This window comes from Amblyraja radiata, chromosome 5 (genome assembly GCF_010909765.2).
Source record: "Amblyraja radiata isolate CabotCenter1 chromosome 5, sAmbRad1.1.pri, whole genome shotgun sequence".
In the NCBI taxonomy this organism is placed as follows: domain Eukaryota; kingdom Metazoa; phylum Chordata; class Chondrichthyes; order Rajiformes; family Rajidae; genus Amblyraja; species Amblyraja radiata.
Window position 1 is genome coordinate 49,784,524 of NC_045960.1, and position 17,712 is coordinate 49,802,235.

General features: G+C 43.1%; 1 protein-coding gene across 1 annotated transcript in view; it reads right to left on the reverse strand.

Moving 5' to 3' along the window:
• Positions 1 to 3,300, reverse strand: part of man1a1 (mannosidase alpha class 1A member 1) — a 432,971-nt gene extending 429,671 nt beyond the window's left edge. The window contains exon 1 of the mRNA XM_033021184.1: positions 2,420 to 3,300. Within this exon, the coding sequence (XP_032877075.1) occupies positions 2,420 to 2,932 (513 nt within the window). The 5' untranslated portion in view covers positions 2,933 to 3,300. The remainder of the gene's footprint in view (positions 1 to 2,419) is intronic.
• Positions 3,301 to 17,712: the final 14,412 nt, after the last annotated feature.

Here is a 17,712-nt window from a genome sequence, read left to right on the forward strand (position 1 = left end):
TAGCTATGCCCTCTAGTGTTGGACATTTCCACCCTGGGAAAAGGCTCCGACTGTCTACCCTATCCATGCTTCTCATAATTTTACATTCTTCTGTCAAATCTACCCTGGCCTCCAATGTTCAAGAGAAAATAATCCAAATCTAGCCAACCTCTTCCTGCGGCTGAAACCCTCTAATCCAGGAAGCATTCTGGTGGTCAACCTCCTCTGCACCCTCTCCAATGCTTCCACATCTCTCCTGTAATGGGGTGACCAGAAGTGCACACAATACTCCAAATGTAGCTGAACTGACATCCTGTAGAACTACATCATGTCATCCTGACACTTGTACTCAATGCCCTAGCAATAAAGACAAGCATACATACACACCTTCTTTACCACCCTATCTATTTATGCTGACACTGTTCGTGAGATATGAACTTCGACTCCAAGATCCCACTGCATATTAATGTTGTTAAGTGTCTTGTCATTAATTGTATTCATTGTCATTAATTGTATACATTCACACTTGCTCGGGTTAAATTGCACCTGCCATTTCACTGCCTCTTTCTGCAGCTGATCTATATTCTGCTGTATCTTCTGACAGCTGTTCTCACTGTCTGCGTTCAGAATGGAGGGCAATCCCATGTAACAATTTGTCAGTTTGCATTACAGCAAAAGGTTTGAGTGGATGTGGGGGTCGATGGTATTTTTGAAAAAAATAACCAAAAGTTTCAGGAGAGAAATTAAAGGAGCTGAGGGTCTAATTAAGAGGGTTGGAGTTAGTGAGATGCTTCATTAGGAGGGAAGCTGGTTTATAACCAATAGGAAATTACAACTCTTTTTCCTTTATTATTTCTAACTTCCAATAAGGAAAATCTTTGTATGGAGGGCAAGGTATATAAAGTTAAATTGGAATATTCTTTCTTATTCTGCTTCACATTTCAAACTAAAGTTAAAAATACGAGACGAGGTTTTGAAGTAACTCAGCAGTTCAGGCAGCCTCAGGGGATAATGGATCAGCTCTGACTCCACCCGAAACGTCACCTATCCATGTTCTCCAGAGATGTTGCCTGACCCGCTAAATTACTCCAGCACTCTGTACTATTTTGTAAACCAGCATTTGTAGTTCCTTGTCTAACTAAAGTATGTCGGATTATTTGGATAAGATAATAAATACTGCATTAAAAAAGCACGTTAAACTTAAATCTGTCCCACTTCGGCATTGGTTTGGTTTTTTCGCGTGTTTTTGCGCATTTGTGCCTGTGACAACAAAACAAATTTAAAGAAAGCTGTTTCTAAATGTTTCTGTTTTAACTGATTTATGGACAGAATACCTAAATGACTGTTACTGTGAAGATTGCATCTGAAGCAAGAACTAGGTATTTTCTAACAGGGACGAAGTTTAAAACCACTTCATAAACTGCGCTAATATCGGTCCATGATATTAAGTAGTTGACAATAGCCGTGAACCAAATGGGTTCGTGGCCAAGCATGCAACTGCATTTAAAACAATTGATATATATCGGAAATAAAAAGTCTAGATTACTCTCACCTTTGTGCTACAAATGGTGTGTTTTCAGAAAACATCAAATTTATTTTGACTCAACTAAAGAAATATTTATCAATGTATGATTTTCCTCTTTGTACTCTTACCAATGTACTTTTAGCGACACTCTCAGTCGCCCTGGTTACCAATCTTAGTGGCAAGTTCAACTAGGGAGAACATCCCATTCAAGCTCAGTCCATTCCTCAAATTCACTGGCAAGTATTTTCTCGCAGGGATCAATAAACAACAATCAGCATCAGCGCTCAATTGCCTTACTATTAATTCAAACGTGTCCAGGAGTGAAATAATTACTGCATGTGTTATTTTGTTTTTTAAATAATCAGAGAAATGTGTATTCCGCAAGTATATAACATGTTACCATGTAATCTGACAGCTAGGAGCGTTATTTGGCTCCATAATATTTGCTTTAAGGACAAATCTCTCTATAACGAGCATTATTGCATTTTTTTAATGTCCAGAATATTAAAATGAGCTCATATTTTCAAATCCATAAATGGCTTGAAGGACAGAATTTGAAGAAGCTTTTTGCATCCGATCCATTCCCTTCCCATGCTGCAGACTTGTGGGCGACGGCTTTGTGCGTTAAATTGCGTTATATAAACACAAGCGGCGCGTTTTAAAAATTCTACATACATCTGTGGCAGCTTTAAAACCCTCGGGAGTTCACAGCTTTCTTCCTGTCCATCTGACATTGTGGAGTGCGCGACTGTAACACCACGCACCAGCTTACAAACTCAAGACTGACTCCAACACCGCGGCCACTGATGGGGAAACGATCGCAGAAAGTGCCTCGGAGACTCGGAAGAATGAAGTTGAGAGAGCCCTACACTGGCCATGACAGAAAGAGGGGGCGAGTAATTCCGAGTGATGTACCTCTTTGATCTTGGCTTGTCTCTCTCGGGTTTGGGGATCGCTCGGTTCACGCCCTGTTGCGCCCACAGGTTTGCGGAAGACGACATTCGGCAAGCGCGGGGCTGCTTCTTTCTTGTTGGCCGACTCCTGCACAACTTTCTGCTTTTCCTCTTTGATTTCCTGCTTTATCTGCTCGGGCAGTTTCTGCAGAGTGTCCTTCGCCTCGCGCAGAGCCTTCTCATGGTCCTCACGGATCTTGGTCAACTTATCCCCCTCCAACTCCCTGCCGCCGTCCAGTTTCGGTCCGCTGCCTGTAATCGAAGCCCGCTGCGAGTGGAAAAACACCCCGCTCAGCAGCTTGGATGAGTCGGGTAAAAAGAAAATCGCACCGAAACACAGAGTGATAAAACCACTGAAAACTAAGAGCAGAAGGAATTTCTCAGTCAGTCGAAAGGCGGGCCGGCTGATTAATACCGAACTGTTGGTCCCTGACTTCCTAGGAGTAGTAAAAGGCAGTAGAGTTGGCGGTGGCATTTCTCTTTCTTGTGTTGTGGTCGTTGCAAATGAGAAACTGCCCAACACTTTTCAATGTTTGAGACTTTTGTCAGTTGCTAGAAAGTACAAGTGCGAGGCTTTCTCCTTGCGGATCTGAGGAAGGGTTGCCTGAAACTGAACTGAACTGAAGAATGAGCAGGCTACTGCTGAATGCATCACCTGTCCATAGTGAAAGACGTCTACACAACGACTGGCGGCTGCGAAAAGAAAAGCACTGGTACTGAAACCGAGCGCACACGCCGAGCCTGAGCCTGAGCCCGGGAGACACGGAGGAAGCCCGCCCTCGGGAGGGACAAGAGCCTCAACCTATCGTGCGCCGCCAGCCGCGAGCTCCGGGCCCGCGTTCCAACGCCATGTCGCTCAACCAATGCGCGTGTCTTGGGTACAATGGGAGGAGTGAACGTGCGGCGCTTCCGCCGTGTAGGATGACAGCGGTGTGTGTGTGTATGTGTCGGTGTGTGTGTGTATGTGTCAGTGTGTGTGTGTGTCTGTGTATCTGGCAGTGTGTGTGTGTCAGTGTGTGTCTGTCCGTCCGTGTGTGTCTGAAGATGGTTGCATCCCACCCATCACAGGATGTCCTTCCAAGACCAGCAAATAAACTTAATTCTCAACGCCCTTTCGCTTCCGCGTTTTACTTCCTTCGTCGTGCATGTGTCATTTAAAATACTCCAATCAGTCAATGGTTTCCGCAGCCACTCGCGAAGTCTCGATTACTTTCTGTTTGTCAAAGCTGCAATTCGAATTCATATTTTATTCTTTTTAGCTGTTCTCGCTTCGTTTTGCCTGCTACAATTAGCATTCAACTGTAGTTCAGCAAAATCTAAGCACTTCCCACTTGTGTTACTTCGTTTCCTGCGTTTTTGTTTATAGTCGGTCGGAATCAATCCGTACAATTAATTCTAAATAATTGTATAGGCCTCTGAAAATTCTCGAGGGAGATGAGAACACATGGACAATTTACATAAGAGCTGGCAAACAAATGGTGTGGAACAGTCTGAGAGCTGGTTAACTCCAGTGCTTCAATAGCACTGCCGGATCTTGTGCTTCAATATCCGATGTTTCGCGTGTCTATTGGACAAAACTGATCGCTCGCTGTGCCTGTTTTTTACCGATATGTTTCGTTAACACCTATATATATAATATTATTCATACATTCGGCAAATGACGAGTCGCAAAATTCAGCCTGAAGCATATTCACTTGAGTATTCTTATGCACGTTGTAACAAGTAACTTCCTGACCATATATATGCCTGCGATATTCTCTCGTGGATATATTGTAACGGAGTATATTTTTGTTTTACCATCATACAATCAACAATAATGGAAGAGGTGTTACATTGTACTTTAATCGTGCTATACAATCTGATTATGTGCAGAGGGTTTATATGCTACAAGTGTACAATTAAAACGTGAGCGTTGTAATTTCGGAAGTGCAATGTGTCAAAGGTGTAATTCTAATTCAGATTTTAACTCGTGGGTGCATCTAAGTTACCTTGTGTAACCTTTGACCGTGTTCCAGTGATATACAGAATCACTGCGTGTTTTTCTTATCTTCGTAAAACACAGTCCATGTAAGTGTTGTCACAAATCTGGAGATAGTCTACGCCTGCATAAATACAATTGAGTTCCGTATGTGTGCCACACTTGGTCGAATCCAGAAATGGCTTATTACTCGAACTGTACAATGCCAGATTGTGTCTTATTCTGAGCTTCCTTGGAGAGGATGAATCAAACGACGTGAGTGCACTTTTAAGTTGCTCATGGTTTCCACGATAGCGTATTTTAGTACTTGCTACATGCATTTTAAAACTTCATAACACAAGGTAAGCGTGAAAACATTCTGCTGTTGGGTGGATCGAAGTTGCATGATATTCGAAAGCAGACGCAGGAATTGGAATGCCCATTTATTCGCACACTAGCTCTATGATTGTTGCATAATTTAAATGCTATGCGTACTATGAAATGTCTGCCCGTGCCAACAGATGGCCACTGTCGAGAATGGCCGGTGCTTCTTAAAGCTAGCCCCGCTCTTCTTAAATGATGGCTGCAACAAAGGCTGGCAGGACTTCTGAAATTCACCCTGACCTTGGCGATAATGAACAATAGCACGAAAGCAGGTTTTGAGTTTTACTATGAATTTTTAAAAAAAAACCTCGATGCTGAAAACACGACTGGTCAAGCAGCTTCTGTGAAAAGAGAATCTGAGTTAATATTTCAGTGGAAGTCTTTTCAGAGGAAATGGAAAATTCAGAAGACAGCTAGTATCAATTTGCGGACATGGGGCTGGGGTTGAATGTGTGGGCAAAATACATATCTCTTGTAGGATGAGAAGACCAAGGTTGTCATGGTGATAAACTGACTGTCAAGCCATCTGGAGACGCAAGAAAGTACAGAAGTTGGAATCTTAAATAAAACATAAAGTGTTGAAAGAACAGCGGTCAGAGTCGATAAACAGATCAGTCTGCAGACGGGTCCCTACCCGTAAAGTCTCCTGTACATTCTTTTCACAGATGCTGCCTGTTCGAAGTTCTTCCAGCACTTTGTATTCTGCCAAGCCACGTGGTTGACTTGTGAATATGGGAAGTATGGGTGATAGAAACACTGTGGCCTATCCTTTTCTTCAGAGATGCTGCCTGACCCACTTGGTTACTTCAGCATTTTGTGTCGATCTTTGGCTTAAACCAGCACCTGCAGTTCCTTCTTGCTCACTATGTGTAATGTAGTTTGTGTAAAGTGTACATTGGAAGCAGATCTGCACATAGTGGATATAAATAGTCTACAACAAGAGGAAGCGACAAGTGGAGTGCAGATGCCAACTCTTCATAGGGTGAAGCCACAGCAGAGTATGAGCCCCTTAGCTCCACAGACCATAACTAGTTTCCTAAACTGTTCCCCCTTGTTTTTGCTATTTGATCATTTTTGATGAGGCCGGTATGTGAGGGGTGTTTCATATCCAGGTTATTGAGAATCACAGTGATGTGTAAGTTGTCTTCTGCAGAAGGGTCTCGACCTGAAACGTCACCCATTCCTTCTCTCCAGAGATGTTGCCTGTCCCACTGAGTTACTCCAGCATATTGTGTCTACCTTTGATTTAAACCAGCATCTGCAGTTCTTTCCTACACAAGTTTATACTGATGTTTTATCTGGACAGGACTGGAAATTGCATTCCAGGCGGGGGAGCTACTTGCCTTACTTTCTTCCTCTAGTCGTATCCATCAGTGCAATCATTGGCAAAGACAAACGTTTGTAAATTAATTCAAATCATGCTTGTTTGGTTCAAGAATTGACGTCAAAGGCAGGCTTATGTGAGTGTTCATATCTGTCTGACATTTCATCAAGATGAACATACCATTTTTGTTTTTTCAATAGGATGCAAATAATACTGAATGTTTTGGGGCATGGCATCATTGGATGGCCCATGAAAGTTTCAGTGGTAGGTCATTGTGCTAAATAATGTTGCATGTCCATCATAAATCTCTGCTATGAAAAAATGATTCCGTTGCTCAGCATGTTAAGCAGCTTTTATAGAGAGAGACACATAATTAATTTTCTTAATCAGACTTTTAATCAGAATGTTTATTATGTATAAGAAATAAATGCTAAAGATTCCACTGGCTTGAGAGTTCAGCTACAGGCATGACCAGGGAGTAGGGACAAAACAAAGTCAATTGGTTATGGTTGATCTAAACTGCAGATTAATAGGGAAGCAGGGATGGCAATTGTGTTGGGGAGGAGGAGAGAACAGCATGAGGACAATAGTGCAGAGACATTATAAACAAGACAATAGACAATAAGTGCAGGAGTAGGCCATTCAGCCCTTCGAGCCAGCACCACCATTCAATATGATCATTGCTGATCATCCACAATCAGTACCCCATTCTTGCCTTCTTGACATATCTTTAAGAGCTCTATCTATCTCTCCCTTGAAAGCATCCAGAGAAATGGTCTCCACTGCCTTCTGAGTCAAAGAATTCCACAGATTCACAACTCTCTGGGCGAAAAAGATTTTCCTCGTCTCCATTCTAAATGGCTTACTCCTTATTCTTAAACTGTGGCCCGTGGGGGTTCTGGACTCCCCCAACATTGGGAACATGTTTCCTGCCTCTAGCGTGTCCAAACCCTTAACAATCTTATATGTTTGAATAAGATATCCTCTCATCCTTCTAAATTCCAGAGTATACAAGCCCAGCCGCTCCATTCTATCAACATATGACAGTCCCGCCATCCCGGGAATTAACCTTGTGAATCTACACTGCACTCCCTCACTAGCAAGAATGTCCTTCCTCAAATTTGGAGACCAAAACTGCACACAAAACTCCAGATGTTTTCTCACTAGGGCCCTGTACATCTGCAGAAGGACATCCTTGTTCCTATACTCAACTCCTCTTGTCATGAAGACCAACATGCCATTAGCTTTCTTCACTGCCTGCTGTACCTTCATGTTTACTTTCAGTGACTGATGAACAAGGACCCCCAGATCACATTGTACTTTTCCTTTTCCCAACTTGACACCATTCAGATAAAAATCTGCCTACCTGTTTTTGCCGCCAAAGTGGATAACCTCACATTTGCCACTAGGGGCGCTGCATTGATGGCACTTCTGCCGACAGTCTGTCCGTTTTTCCCCCTCTTTTTTTATTTTAGTCTGTCTAAACAGTTTTGTTTTGGGGATACGTTAGTTTTTCTATGTGGGGGAGGGGGGTAGGGTAAGGGGGAAACCGTTTCCCAGTCGCTTACTGGCGAGGATGCGACTATTTCTCCAAGTTGCGTCCTCGCCCCCGTCTTCGCGGCCTACCACTGGATCGGAGTGGCTTTTCCTACTGGGGACTGGACCAGAGCTTCGGCAGCGGCGACACGGCGCTGTATTCACTGCGGAGCAGGAGATACCTACCTGGGCCTGCAGCATCGACATCGCGGGGCTGTGGTACACGGAGCTCCCAGCGCGCGCGGCGCTGACTGACATCGCGGAGTCCCTGGGGCCCTTTGCCGAGGGCCGCCAGCGTGAATATCCGCCCGGCGCGGCCTGGGGATGTCGGGAGCCACGGACTGTGGTGGGAAGCGGCCGATTTGGAGGTCCAAGCCGCTGAGGTTGGCCTCCCGTTCCGACGTTGGAGTTCCAACATCCCGGCGAGCGGGCCTGAGCAGCGGGCTGCCCGTAACGGCGACTGCGGAGGGCTCCAGAGGCCCCGACCACGGGTGAACATCAGAGGAAGATGACTGACTTTGGTGCCTTCCCTCACAGTGGGAAACGTTTCATTCTGCTGTGTGGGGATGTTTAATGTTGAACTCTATCGTGTATTGTGTTCTTTATTTTATTGTATGGCTGTATGGTGATCACATTTCACTGCGCTAACTGGCACATGTGACAAATAAATGTATCTTGTAACTTGAATCTTGTATTTATCCACATTAAATGACCAAGGAAGTTGTGTGGGCCAGCGGTGGCAGCAGTAGGTCCAGCCTGGAAGCCGCCAGGGAGGGAGTGTGGGCCGGAGGTTTTTTTAGTCTAGTCAAGAGATACAGCACAGAACCAGGCCCTTCGGTTATCTGAGTCTGCACCAACCAGTGATCCCTGCACATTAACACTATCCTGCACACATTAGCGCCGATTTACATTTATACCAAAAAAATTAACCTACAAACCTGTACGTATTTGGAGTGTAGGAGGAAACCGAAGATCTCGGAGAAAATCCACGCAGGTCATGGGGAGAACGTATAAACTCCACACTGCTAAATACCTGTAGTTAGGATCGAACCCGGGGTCTCTGGCGCTGTAAGGAAGCACTTCTACCGCTGTGCCACCATGCCGCCCAAGCCAGTGGCTGTTTTAAAAAAAAATAAAGACAATGTTTGAATAAACCACAATTTCATGTATATTTTATTTATCTGAAACATTGAAGTATGACAAATACTTCCTTTTGTCTTTTGAAAAAGGTCTAATATTGAAAATAGAAATATATGCAAATATACATTCACAACAATGGCTACTTCTGTGGACCACCTTTTAACAGTGACAAACATTTTCATATTGTAAAAACACAAAGTGCTGGAGTAACTCAGCTAGGTCGGCAGCTCTCTGGAAGACATGGATAGGTGATATTTCGGGTCGGGACCCTTCTTCAGACTGGGTCTTTTTCATATTGTAATTCTTTTAATAAAGTTAAAATTTCTACAAAAAGTTCACGCCCATCTCAAAAAGACTCCAATTTATATCTAACAGAAATCACTATACAACCACGAATTTCTCTCTATCCAGAATGACTGATTCCTTATTTTTGTATGTTTCAATGAGATCACCTAATTCTTCTACATTTTGGAGAATATTGGACCAGTCTCTGATATATCCAACATTAAAAAAAAATCATGGCTGTATTTTCATTTTTCTCCCTCTATTACAAGAGTGTCTTTCCGTAGCTAAGATAACCAGACTTGTACACAATAATCCATAGTTACCAGAGCCGTTTATAATGGGGTTAAGAAATCTCTACCCTTGAGCTCAAACATCTTGTAACAAAGGACAGCATATCGTTTACTGCTTTGATTGCTTCCTGCACCTGCATGCAAACTTCCAGTGATAAGCTCAAGGAACATCCAGGCTCTCCTAAACACCACTTTTCAATCTATCATCATTTAAATAATGATGGTAAAGCTTAATAAGTTTAGTGAGGCCCCAAGGTGTAGATGGTGGGGTTTTGGTGATGGTGATGGTATTAACTGTCAAGGAGACATTTCTTGTTTGGGATTGATGTTGCCTAGCATTGTGCTGCATGAATTTTACTTGCTAATTATCTGATCAAGCAGGTCTTTCTGTATGAAGCCATTGACTATTCCAATTTCTGATAAATTAAAGATACGATTGAACATTGTGCAATTATAAGCAAACACCTCCACCTCCAACATGGAAGGATTGTTGTTGAATGGAAGTAGTTTGGTCTAGTCCTGAGGAGCGACTTTGCAGATACATTGCAGCTGACATGGTGGCCCTCCAGTCTCCACAACCATCTTACTGTATGCTAGACATTTTATTGCCAAATCAATCAGTAGTGGTGTCATGACATGCAATAAACACTATTCCCCATCCATTCATATATTCCACCCCTTAAGTAGGCTAAGAGCAGGGGTTCCCAAGCTTTTTCATCCCATTTACCCCTGGCAACATTAATAACACATAACAATGTTATTTCACTTATTTATGAACAACTAATGATGAACAGATATCAGAACCAAACACAGTCAGTCAAAGAGAAAAAATGTACAAATCCAGAATCAACAAATTTATCCCCTGGGTAGCAACATTTACCCCCTGGGGGTAAATTCAACCCAGGTTGGGAACCCTTGGCTTAGAGGGACCTGGTTAAACACATTGGCATTTGCCAAGCAAAACTAAAAGTGAATTGTTCCAGTAAAATCAAATCAAATCAAATCACATCAATCTTTATTGTCATCTTACAAAGCAACAATTGTACAGTGCAAAATGAGAAGATGTTTCCCAGGGAATAGCGGAGCATCGCACATAAAACTTAAACATATCACACATAATAACAGTAAAAACAATCCAGTCCCTGGTGAAACAGTATAAATAGTTAAAAGCAGGTAAAACAGCAACATTAAAATACAGTAAAAACAGTCATTAAAATGTCCAGAGCAGCTGATTTGAGTGGCCAGTGCCAGAGTTATTAAAATGTCAGTGCAAAGCCGCAGAATCAGGTGGAGTGACAGTTTAGCCGCCTCACAGCCTGTGGCAGGAAGCTGTTTAGGAGTCTGGTAGTCCGGGCTTTGATGCTACGGTATCTCTTGTCTGATGGCAGGGGATCCAGATGTGTGTGGAGGGGGTGCAGTTTGTCCTTAGCTATTCTCAGAGCTTTTTTCAGGCAGCGGCTCTGGAACAGTTCTTGTACCGAGGGTAGGGAGACACCAATGATCCTCTCTGCTCCCCTCACTACCCTCTGCAGAGCCTTCCTGTCTGAGCCTCAATCTTTACCATCAGTGAGATTAGATAATAGACAATAGACAATAGACAATAGGTGCAGGAGGTGCAGGAGTAGACCATTCAGCCCTTCGAGCCAGCACCACCATTCAACATGATCATGGCTGATCATCCCCAATCAGAACCCCGTTCCTGACTTCTCCCCGTATCTCCTGACTCCACTATCCTTAAGAGCCCTATCTAGCTCTCTCTTGAAAGTATCCAGAGAACCTGCCTCCACCGCCCTCTGAGGCAGAGAATTCCACAGACTCACAACTCTGTGTGAAAAAGTGTTTCGTCATCTCCGTTCTAAATGGCTTACCCCTTATTCTTAAACTGTGGCCCCTGGTTCTAGCATCCCCCAACATCCAGAACATGTTTCCTGCCTCTAGTGTGTCCAAACCCTTAATAATCTTATATGTTTCAATAAGATCCCCTCTCATCCTAAACTCCAGAGTATACAAGCCCAGCTGCTCCATTCCCTCACCATATGACAGTCCCGCCATCCCGGGAATTAACCTTGTAAACCAACGCTGCACTCCCTTAATAGCAAGAATGCCCTTCCTCAAATTAGAGGACCAAAACTGCACATACTACTGCACGTGTGATCTCACTAGGGCCCTGTACAACTGCAGACGGACCTCTTTGCTCCTATATTCGATTCCTCTTGTTATGAAGGCTAACATGCCATTTGCTTTCTTCACTGCCTGGTGCACCTGCATGCTTACTTTCATTGACTGATGAACAAGGACCTCCAGAACCCATTGTTCTTCCCCTTTTCCCAACCTGACACCATTTAGATAATAATCTGCCTTCCTGTTTTTCCTACCACAGTGGATAACCTCACATTTATCCACATTAAACTGCATCTGCCATGCATCTGCCCACTCACCCAACCTGTCCAAGTCACCCTGCATTCTCATAGCATCTTCCTCATAGTTCACACTGCCACCCAGTTTTGTGTCATCTGCAAATTTGCTAATGTTACTTTGAATCCCTTCATCCAAATCATTGATGTATATTGTAAATAGCTGCGGTCCCAGCACAGACCCTTGCGGTACCTCACTAGTCACTGCCTGCCATTCTGAAAGGGACCCGTTAATCCCTACTCTTTGTTTCCTGTCTGCCAACCAATTTTCTATCCATGTCAGCACTCTACCCCCAATACCATGTGTCTTAATTTTGCCCACTAATCTCCTATGTAGGACCTTATCAAATGCTTTCCGAAAGTCCAGGTACACTACATCTACTGGCTCTCCCTTGTCCATTTTCCTAGCTACAGATTCAAAAAATCCAGAGGATTAGTCAAACATAATTTCCCCTTCGTAAATCTATGCTGACACGGACCGATCCTGTTACTGCTATCCAAATGTGCCTCTATTTCATCTTTAACCATATAACCATATAACCATATAACAATTACAGCACGGAAACAGGCCATCTCGGCCCTACAAATCCGTGCCGAACAACATTTTTCCCTTAGTCCCACCTGCCTGCACTCATACCATAACCCTCCATTCCCTTCTCATCCATATGCCAATCCAATTTATTTTTAAATGATACCAACGAACCTGCCGCCACCACTTCCACTGGAAGCTCATTCCACACCGCTACCACTCTCTGAGTAAAGAAGTTCCCCCTCATGTTACCCCTAAACTTCTGTCCCTTAATTCTGAAGTCATGTCCTCTTTTTTGAATCTTCCCTATTCTCAAAGGGAAAAGCTTGTCCACATCAACTCTGTCTATCCCTCTCGTCGTTTTAAAGACCTCTATCAAGTCCCCCCTTAACCTTCTGTGCTCCAGAGAATAAAGACCTAACTTATTCAACCTATCTCTGTAACTTAGTTGTTGAAACCCAGGCAACATTCTAGTAAATCTCCTCTGTACTCTCTCTATTTTGTAGACATCCTTCCTGTAATTGGGCGACCAAAATTGTACACCATACTCCAGATTTGGTCTCACCAATGCCTTGTACAATTTTAACATTACATCCCAGCTTCTATACTCGATGCTCTGATTTATAAAGGCTAGCATACCAAAAGCTTTCTTTACCACCCTATCTATATGAGATTCCACCTTCAAGGAACTATGCACGGTTATTCCCAGATCCCTCTGTTCAACTGTATTCTTCAATTCCCTACCATTTACCATGTACGTCCTATTTTGATTTGTCCTGCCAAGGTGTAGCACCTCACATTTATCAGCATTAAACTCCATCTGCCATCTTTCAGCCCATTTTTCCAAATGGCCTAAATCACTCTGTAGTCTTTGGAAATCCTCTTCATTATCCACAACACCCTCTATCTTGGTATCATCTGCATACTTACTAATCCAATTTACCACCCCTTCATCCAGATCATTGATGTCCATGACAAACAACAAAGGACCCAACACAGATCCCTGAGGCACCCCACTAGTCACCTGCCTCCAACCCGACAAACAGCCATCCACCATTACCCTCTGGCTTCTCCCATTTAGCCACTGTTGAATCCATCTTGCTATTCCTGCATTTATACCCAACAGTTGAACCTTCTTAACCAAACTTCCATGAGGAACCTTGTCAAAGGCCTTACTAAAGTCCATATAGACAACATCCACTGCTTTACCCTCGTCAATTTCCCTAGTAACCTCTTCAAAAAATTCAAGAATATTAGTCAAACATGACCTTCCAGGCACAAATCCATGTTGACTGTTCCTAATCAGACCCTGTTTATCCAGATGCTTATATATATTATCTCTAAGTATATTTTCCATTAATTTGCCCACCACTGAAGTCAAACTAACAGGTCTATAATTGCTAGGTTTACTCTTAGAACCCTTTTTAAACAATGGAACAACATGCGCAGTACGCCAATCCTCGGGGACTATTCCCGTTTCTAATGACATTTGAAATATTTCTGTCATAGCCCCGGCTATTTCTACACTAACTTCCCTCAATGTCCTAGGGAATATCCTGTCAGGACCTGGAGACTTATCCACTTATATATTTTTCAAAAGTGTCAGTACTTCTTTTACTTTGAAACTCATAGTATCCATAGCTACTCTACTAGTTTCCCTTACCTCACATAATTCAATATCCTTCTCCTTGGTGAATACCGAAGAAAAGAAATTGTTCAATATCTCCCCCATCTCTTTTGGCTCTGCAGATAGCTGTCCACTCTGTCTCTCCAATGGACCAATTTTATCCCTCGTTATCCTTTTGCTATTAATATAGCTGTAGAAACCCTTTGGATTTACTTTCACCTTACTTGCCAAAGCAACCTCATATCTTCTTTTAGCTTTTCTAATTTCTTTCTTAAGATTCTTTTTACATTCCTTATACTCCTCAAGCACCTCATTTACTTCATGCTGCCTATAATTATTGTAGATCTCCCTCTTTTACCGAACAAGATGTCCAATTTCCCTTGAAAACCAGTGCTCTTTCCAATATTTACTGTTTCCTTTCAACCGAACAGGAACATAAAGATTCTGTACTCTTAAAATTTCCCCTTTAAATGTCCTCCATTTCTCTTCTACATCTTTCCCATAAAACAAAATGTCCCAGTTCACTCCTTTTAAATCATCTCGCATCTCATCAAAGTTAGCCTTTCTCCAATCAAAAATATCAACCCTAGGTCCAGTTCTGACCTTCTCCATAATTATATTGAAATTAATGGTATTGTGATCACTGGACCCGAAATGCTCCCCAACGCATACCTCTGCCACCTGTCCCGTCTCATTTCCTAACAGGAGGTCCAGCACTGCCCCTCCTCTAGTAGGTACCTCTATGTATTGCTGCAAAAAACTATCCTGCACACATTTTACAAACTCCAAACCATCCAGCCCATTTACAGAATGTGTTTCCCAGTCTATGTGTGGAAAGTTGAAATCTCCCACAATCACTACCTTGTGCTTACTACTAATATCTGCTATCTCCTTACATATTTGCTCTTCCAATTATCGTTCCCCATTTGGCGGTCTATAATACACCCCTATAAGTGTTGCTACACCTTTCCCACTTCTCAGTTCCACCCAAATAGCCTCCCTAGATGAGCCCTCCAATCTATCCTGCCAAAGCACTGCTGTAATATCTTCCCTGACTAGCAATGCAACACCTCCACCTCTTGCCCCTCCAATTCTATCACACCTGAAGCAACGAAATCCTGGAATATTTAGTTTCCAATCACAGCCCTCCTGCAACCATGTTTCACTGATCGCCACAACATCATACTTCCAGGTGTCTATCCAGACTCTAAGCTCATCCACCTTTCTTACAATGCTCCTAGCATTAAAATATACACATTTAAGAAACCCCCCGTCTCTTATTCTCTGTTTATTTCCTTTCTTTTCTTTCTCCTCTTGTGTCCGAATGCTTCCCTTTTCTGCTTCCTGCCTCCCATTCAGTCTACTAGCTTTCTCTATTTGAGTCCCTCGCCCCAACCATTCTAGTTTAAAGTCTCCCCAGTGGCCTTTGCAAATTTCCCCGCCAGGATATTGGTCCCCCTCGGGTTCAAGTGCAACCCATCCTTTCTGTACATCCTTTAATGATTGACTCCAGCATCTTCCCCATCACCGGTCAGGCTAACTGGTCTATAATTCCCTGTTTTCTCTCACCCACCTTTCTTAAAAAGTGGAATAACACTAGCTACCCTCCAATCCACAGGAACTGATCTATAGAACATTGGTAAATGATCACCTAATGCATCCACGATTTCTAGAGCCAATTCCCTAAGTACCCTGGGATGCAGACCATCAGGCCCTGGGGATTTATCAGCCATCAGTCCCATCAGTCTACCCAACACCATTTCCTGCCTAATGTGGATTTCCTTCAGGTCCTCCGTCACCCCAGATCCTCTGGCCACTAGTACATCAGGAAGATTGTTTGTGTCCTCCTTAGTGAAGACAGATCCAAAGTACCTGTTCAACTCATCTACCATTTCCTTGTTCCCCATAATAAATTCACCTTTTTCAGTCTTCAAGGGTCCAACTTTGGACTAAACTAATTTTTCCATCTTCACATACCCAAAGAAGCTTTTACTATCCTCCTTTATATTCTTGGCTAGCTTACCTCATCTTTTCTCCCAGTATTGCCTTTTTAGTTATCTTCTGTTGCTCTTTAAACATTACCCAATCCTCTTGCTTCCTGTTCATCTTTGCTACGTTGTACTTCTTCTCTTTTATTTTTATACTGTCCCTGACGTCCCTTGTCAGCCATGGTCACCCCTTACTCCCCTTGGAATCTTTCTTCCTCTTTGGAATGAATTGATCCTGCACCTTCTGTATTATTCCCAGAAATACCTGCCATTGTTGTTCCACTGACATCCCTGCTAGGGTATCTTTCCAGTCAACTTTGGCCAGCTCCTCCATCATGGCTCCATAGTCCCCTTTGTTCAACTGTAACACTGACACCTCTGATTTACCCTTCTCCCTCTCAAATTGTAGTTTAAAGCTTACCATATTATGGTCACTACCTCCTAATGGCTCATTAACCTCAAGTTCCCTTATCAAATCCGGCTCATTACACAGCACTAAATCCAGAATTGCCTTCTCTCTGGTCGGCTCCATTACCAGCTGCTCTAAGAATCCATCATGGAGGCATTCCACAAACTCCCTTTCTTGCGGTCCAGTACCAACCTGATTTTCCCAGTCTACCTGCATGTTGAAATCTCCCATAACAACCGTAGCATTACCTTTACGACATGCCAATTTTAACTCTTCAACTTGCACCCTATATCCAGGCTACTGTTTGGGGGCCTGTAGATAAGTACCATAAGGGTCTTTTCATCCTTAGTTTCTTAGTTCTATCCACACTGACTCCACATCTCCTGTTTCAATGTCACCCCTTCAAGGGACTGAATTTTATTCCTCACCAACAGAGCCACCGCACCCCCTTTGCCCTCCTGTCTGTCTTTTCAACAGGAGGTATACCCTTGAATATTCAGTTCCCAGCCCCGGCCCTCTTGCAGTCATGTCTCTGTAATTCCCACAACATCATATTTGCCAATTTCTAACTGAGCCCCAAGTTCGTCCACTTTATTTCTGATACTTCGCACATTCATACACAACACTTTGACTTTGGTATTCACGTCCCCTCTCACACTGCTCACAATTGGCCCTGACCTTACTATCTTATCCTTTCTCAAACTTTCCTTCCTTTTGTAACTTTTCCTGTACTCATTTCCTCTTTAACTCCATCTTTATACTTCCAATTTGGCTCAGGACAGACAGGCAGGGTCACAAATGTTGTTTTATTATGTCTTCTAAGGAGCAGATGGGAATTTATTGAACTGCTCCATAGAAGTTAATATTTATTATGAACCAGGTTGTTGATCTGCAACTAGCCTAATTTTCCTATAAAGCTGGTCTGCTTTTCCTGCAAAAAGATAGGTGAATGCACATGGTGGCATTTGTGAAAATATAGCATCCCACAGCAATAGATCAGATAGCATACTATAACAGTTATGGATGGACCAAGGCTGCAAGAAATTACAGCCCAACCCAAACCAATCTCCTCCCCACCCAGGATCCCACCCCGATCAACTCTATCTGTATCAGGATACCTTGGAAAAGCAGCCAACATAATCAAGGAACACATACATCCCCATCACTCCCACGTATCCCCCTTCTGACACGCAGAATATATAAAAGCATGAAAGCACATACCACCAAATTCAAAAACAGCTTTTCCTTCACTGTTTTCAAACTACTGAATGGAACTCTCATAAGTTAAGTGTCTCGGCCGAATCTCCCAGCCTACCTCATTGCAGCCCTTGCACTTTTTTAACCTGCACTTTCTCTGGAGCTGAAGCAATAT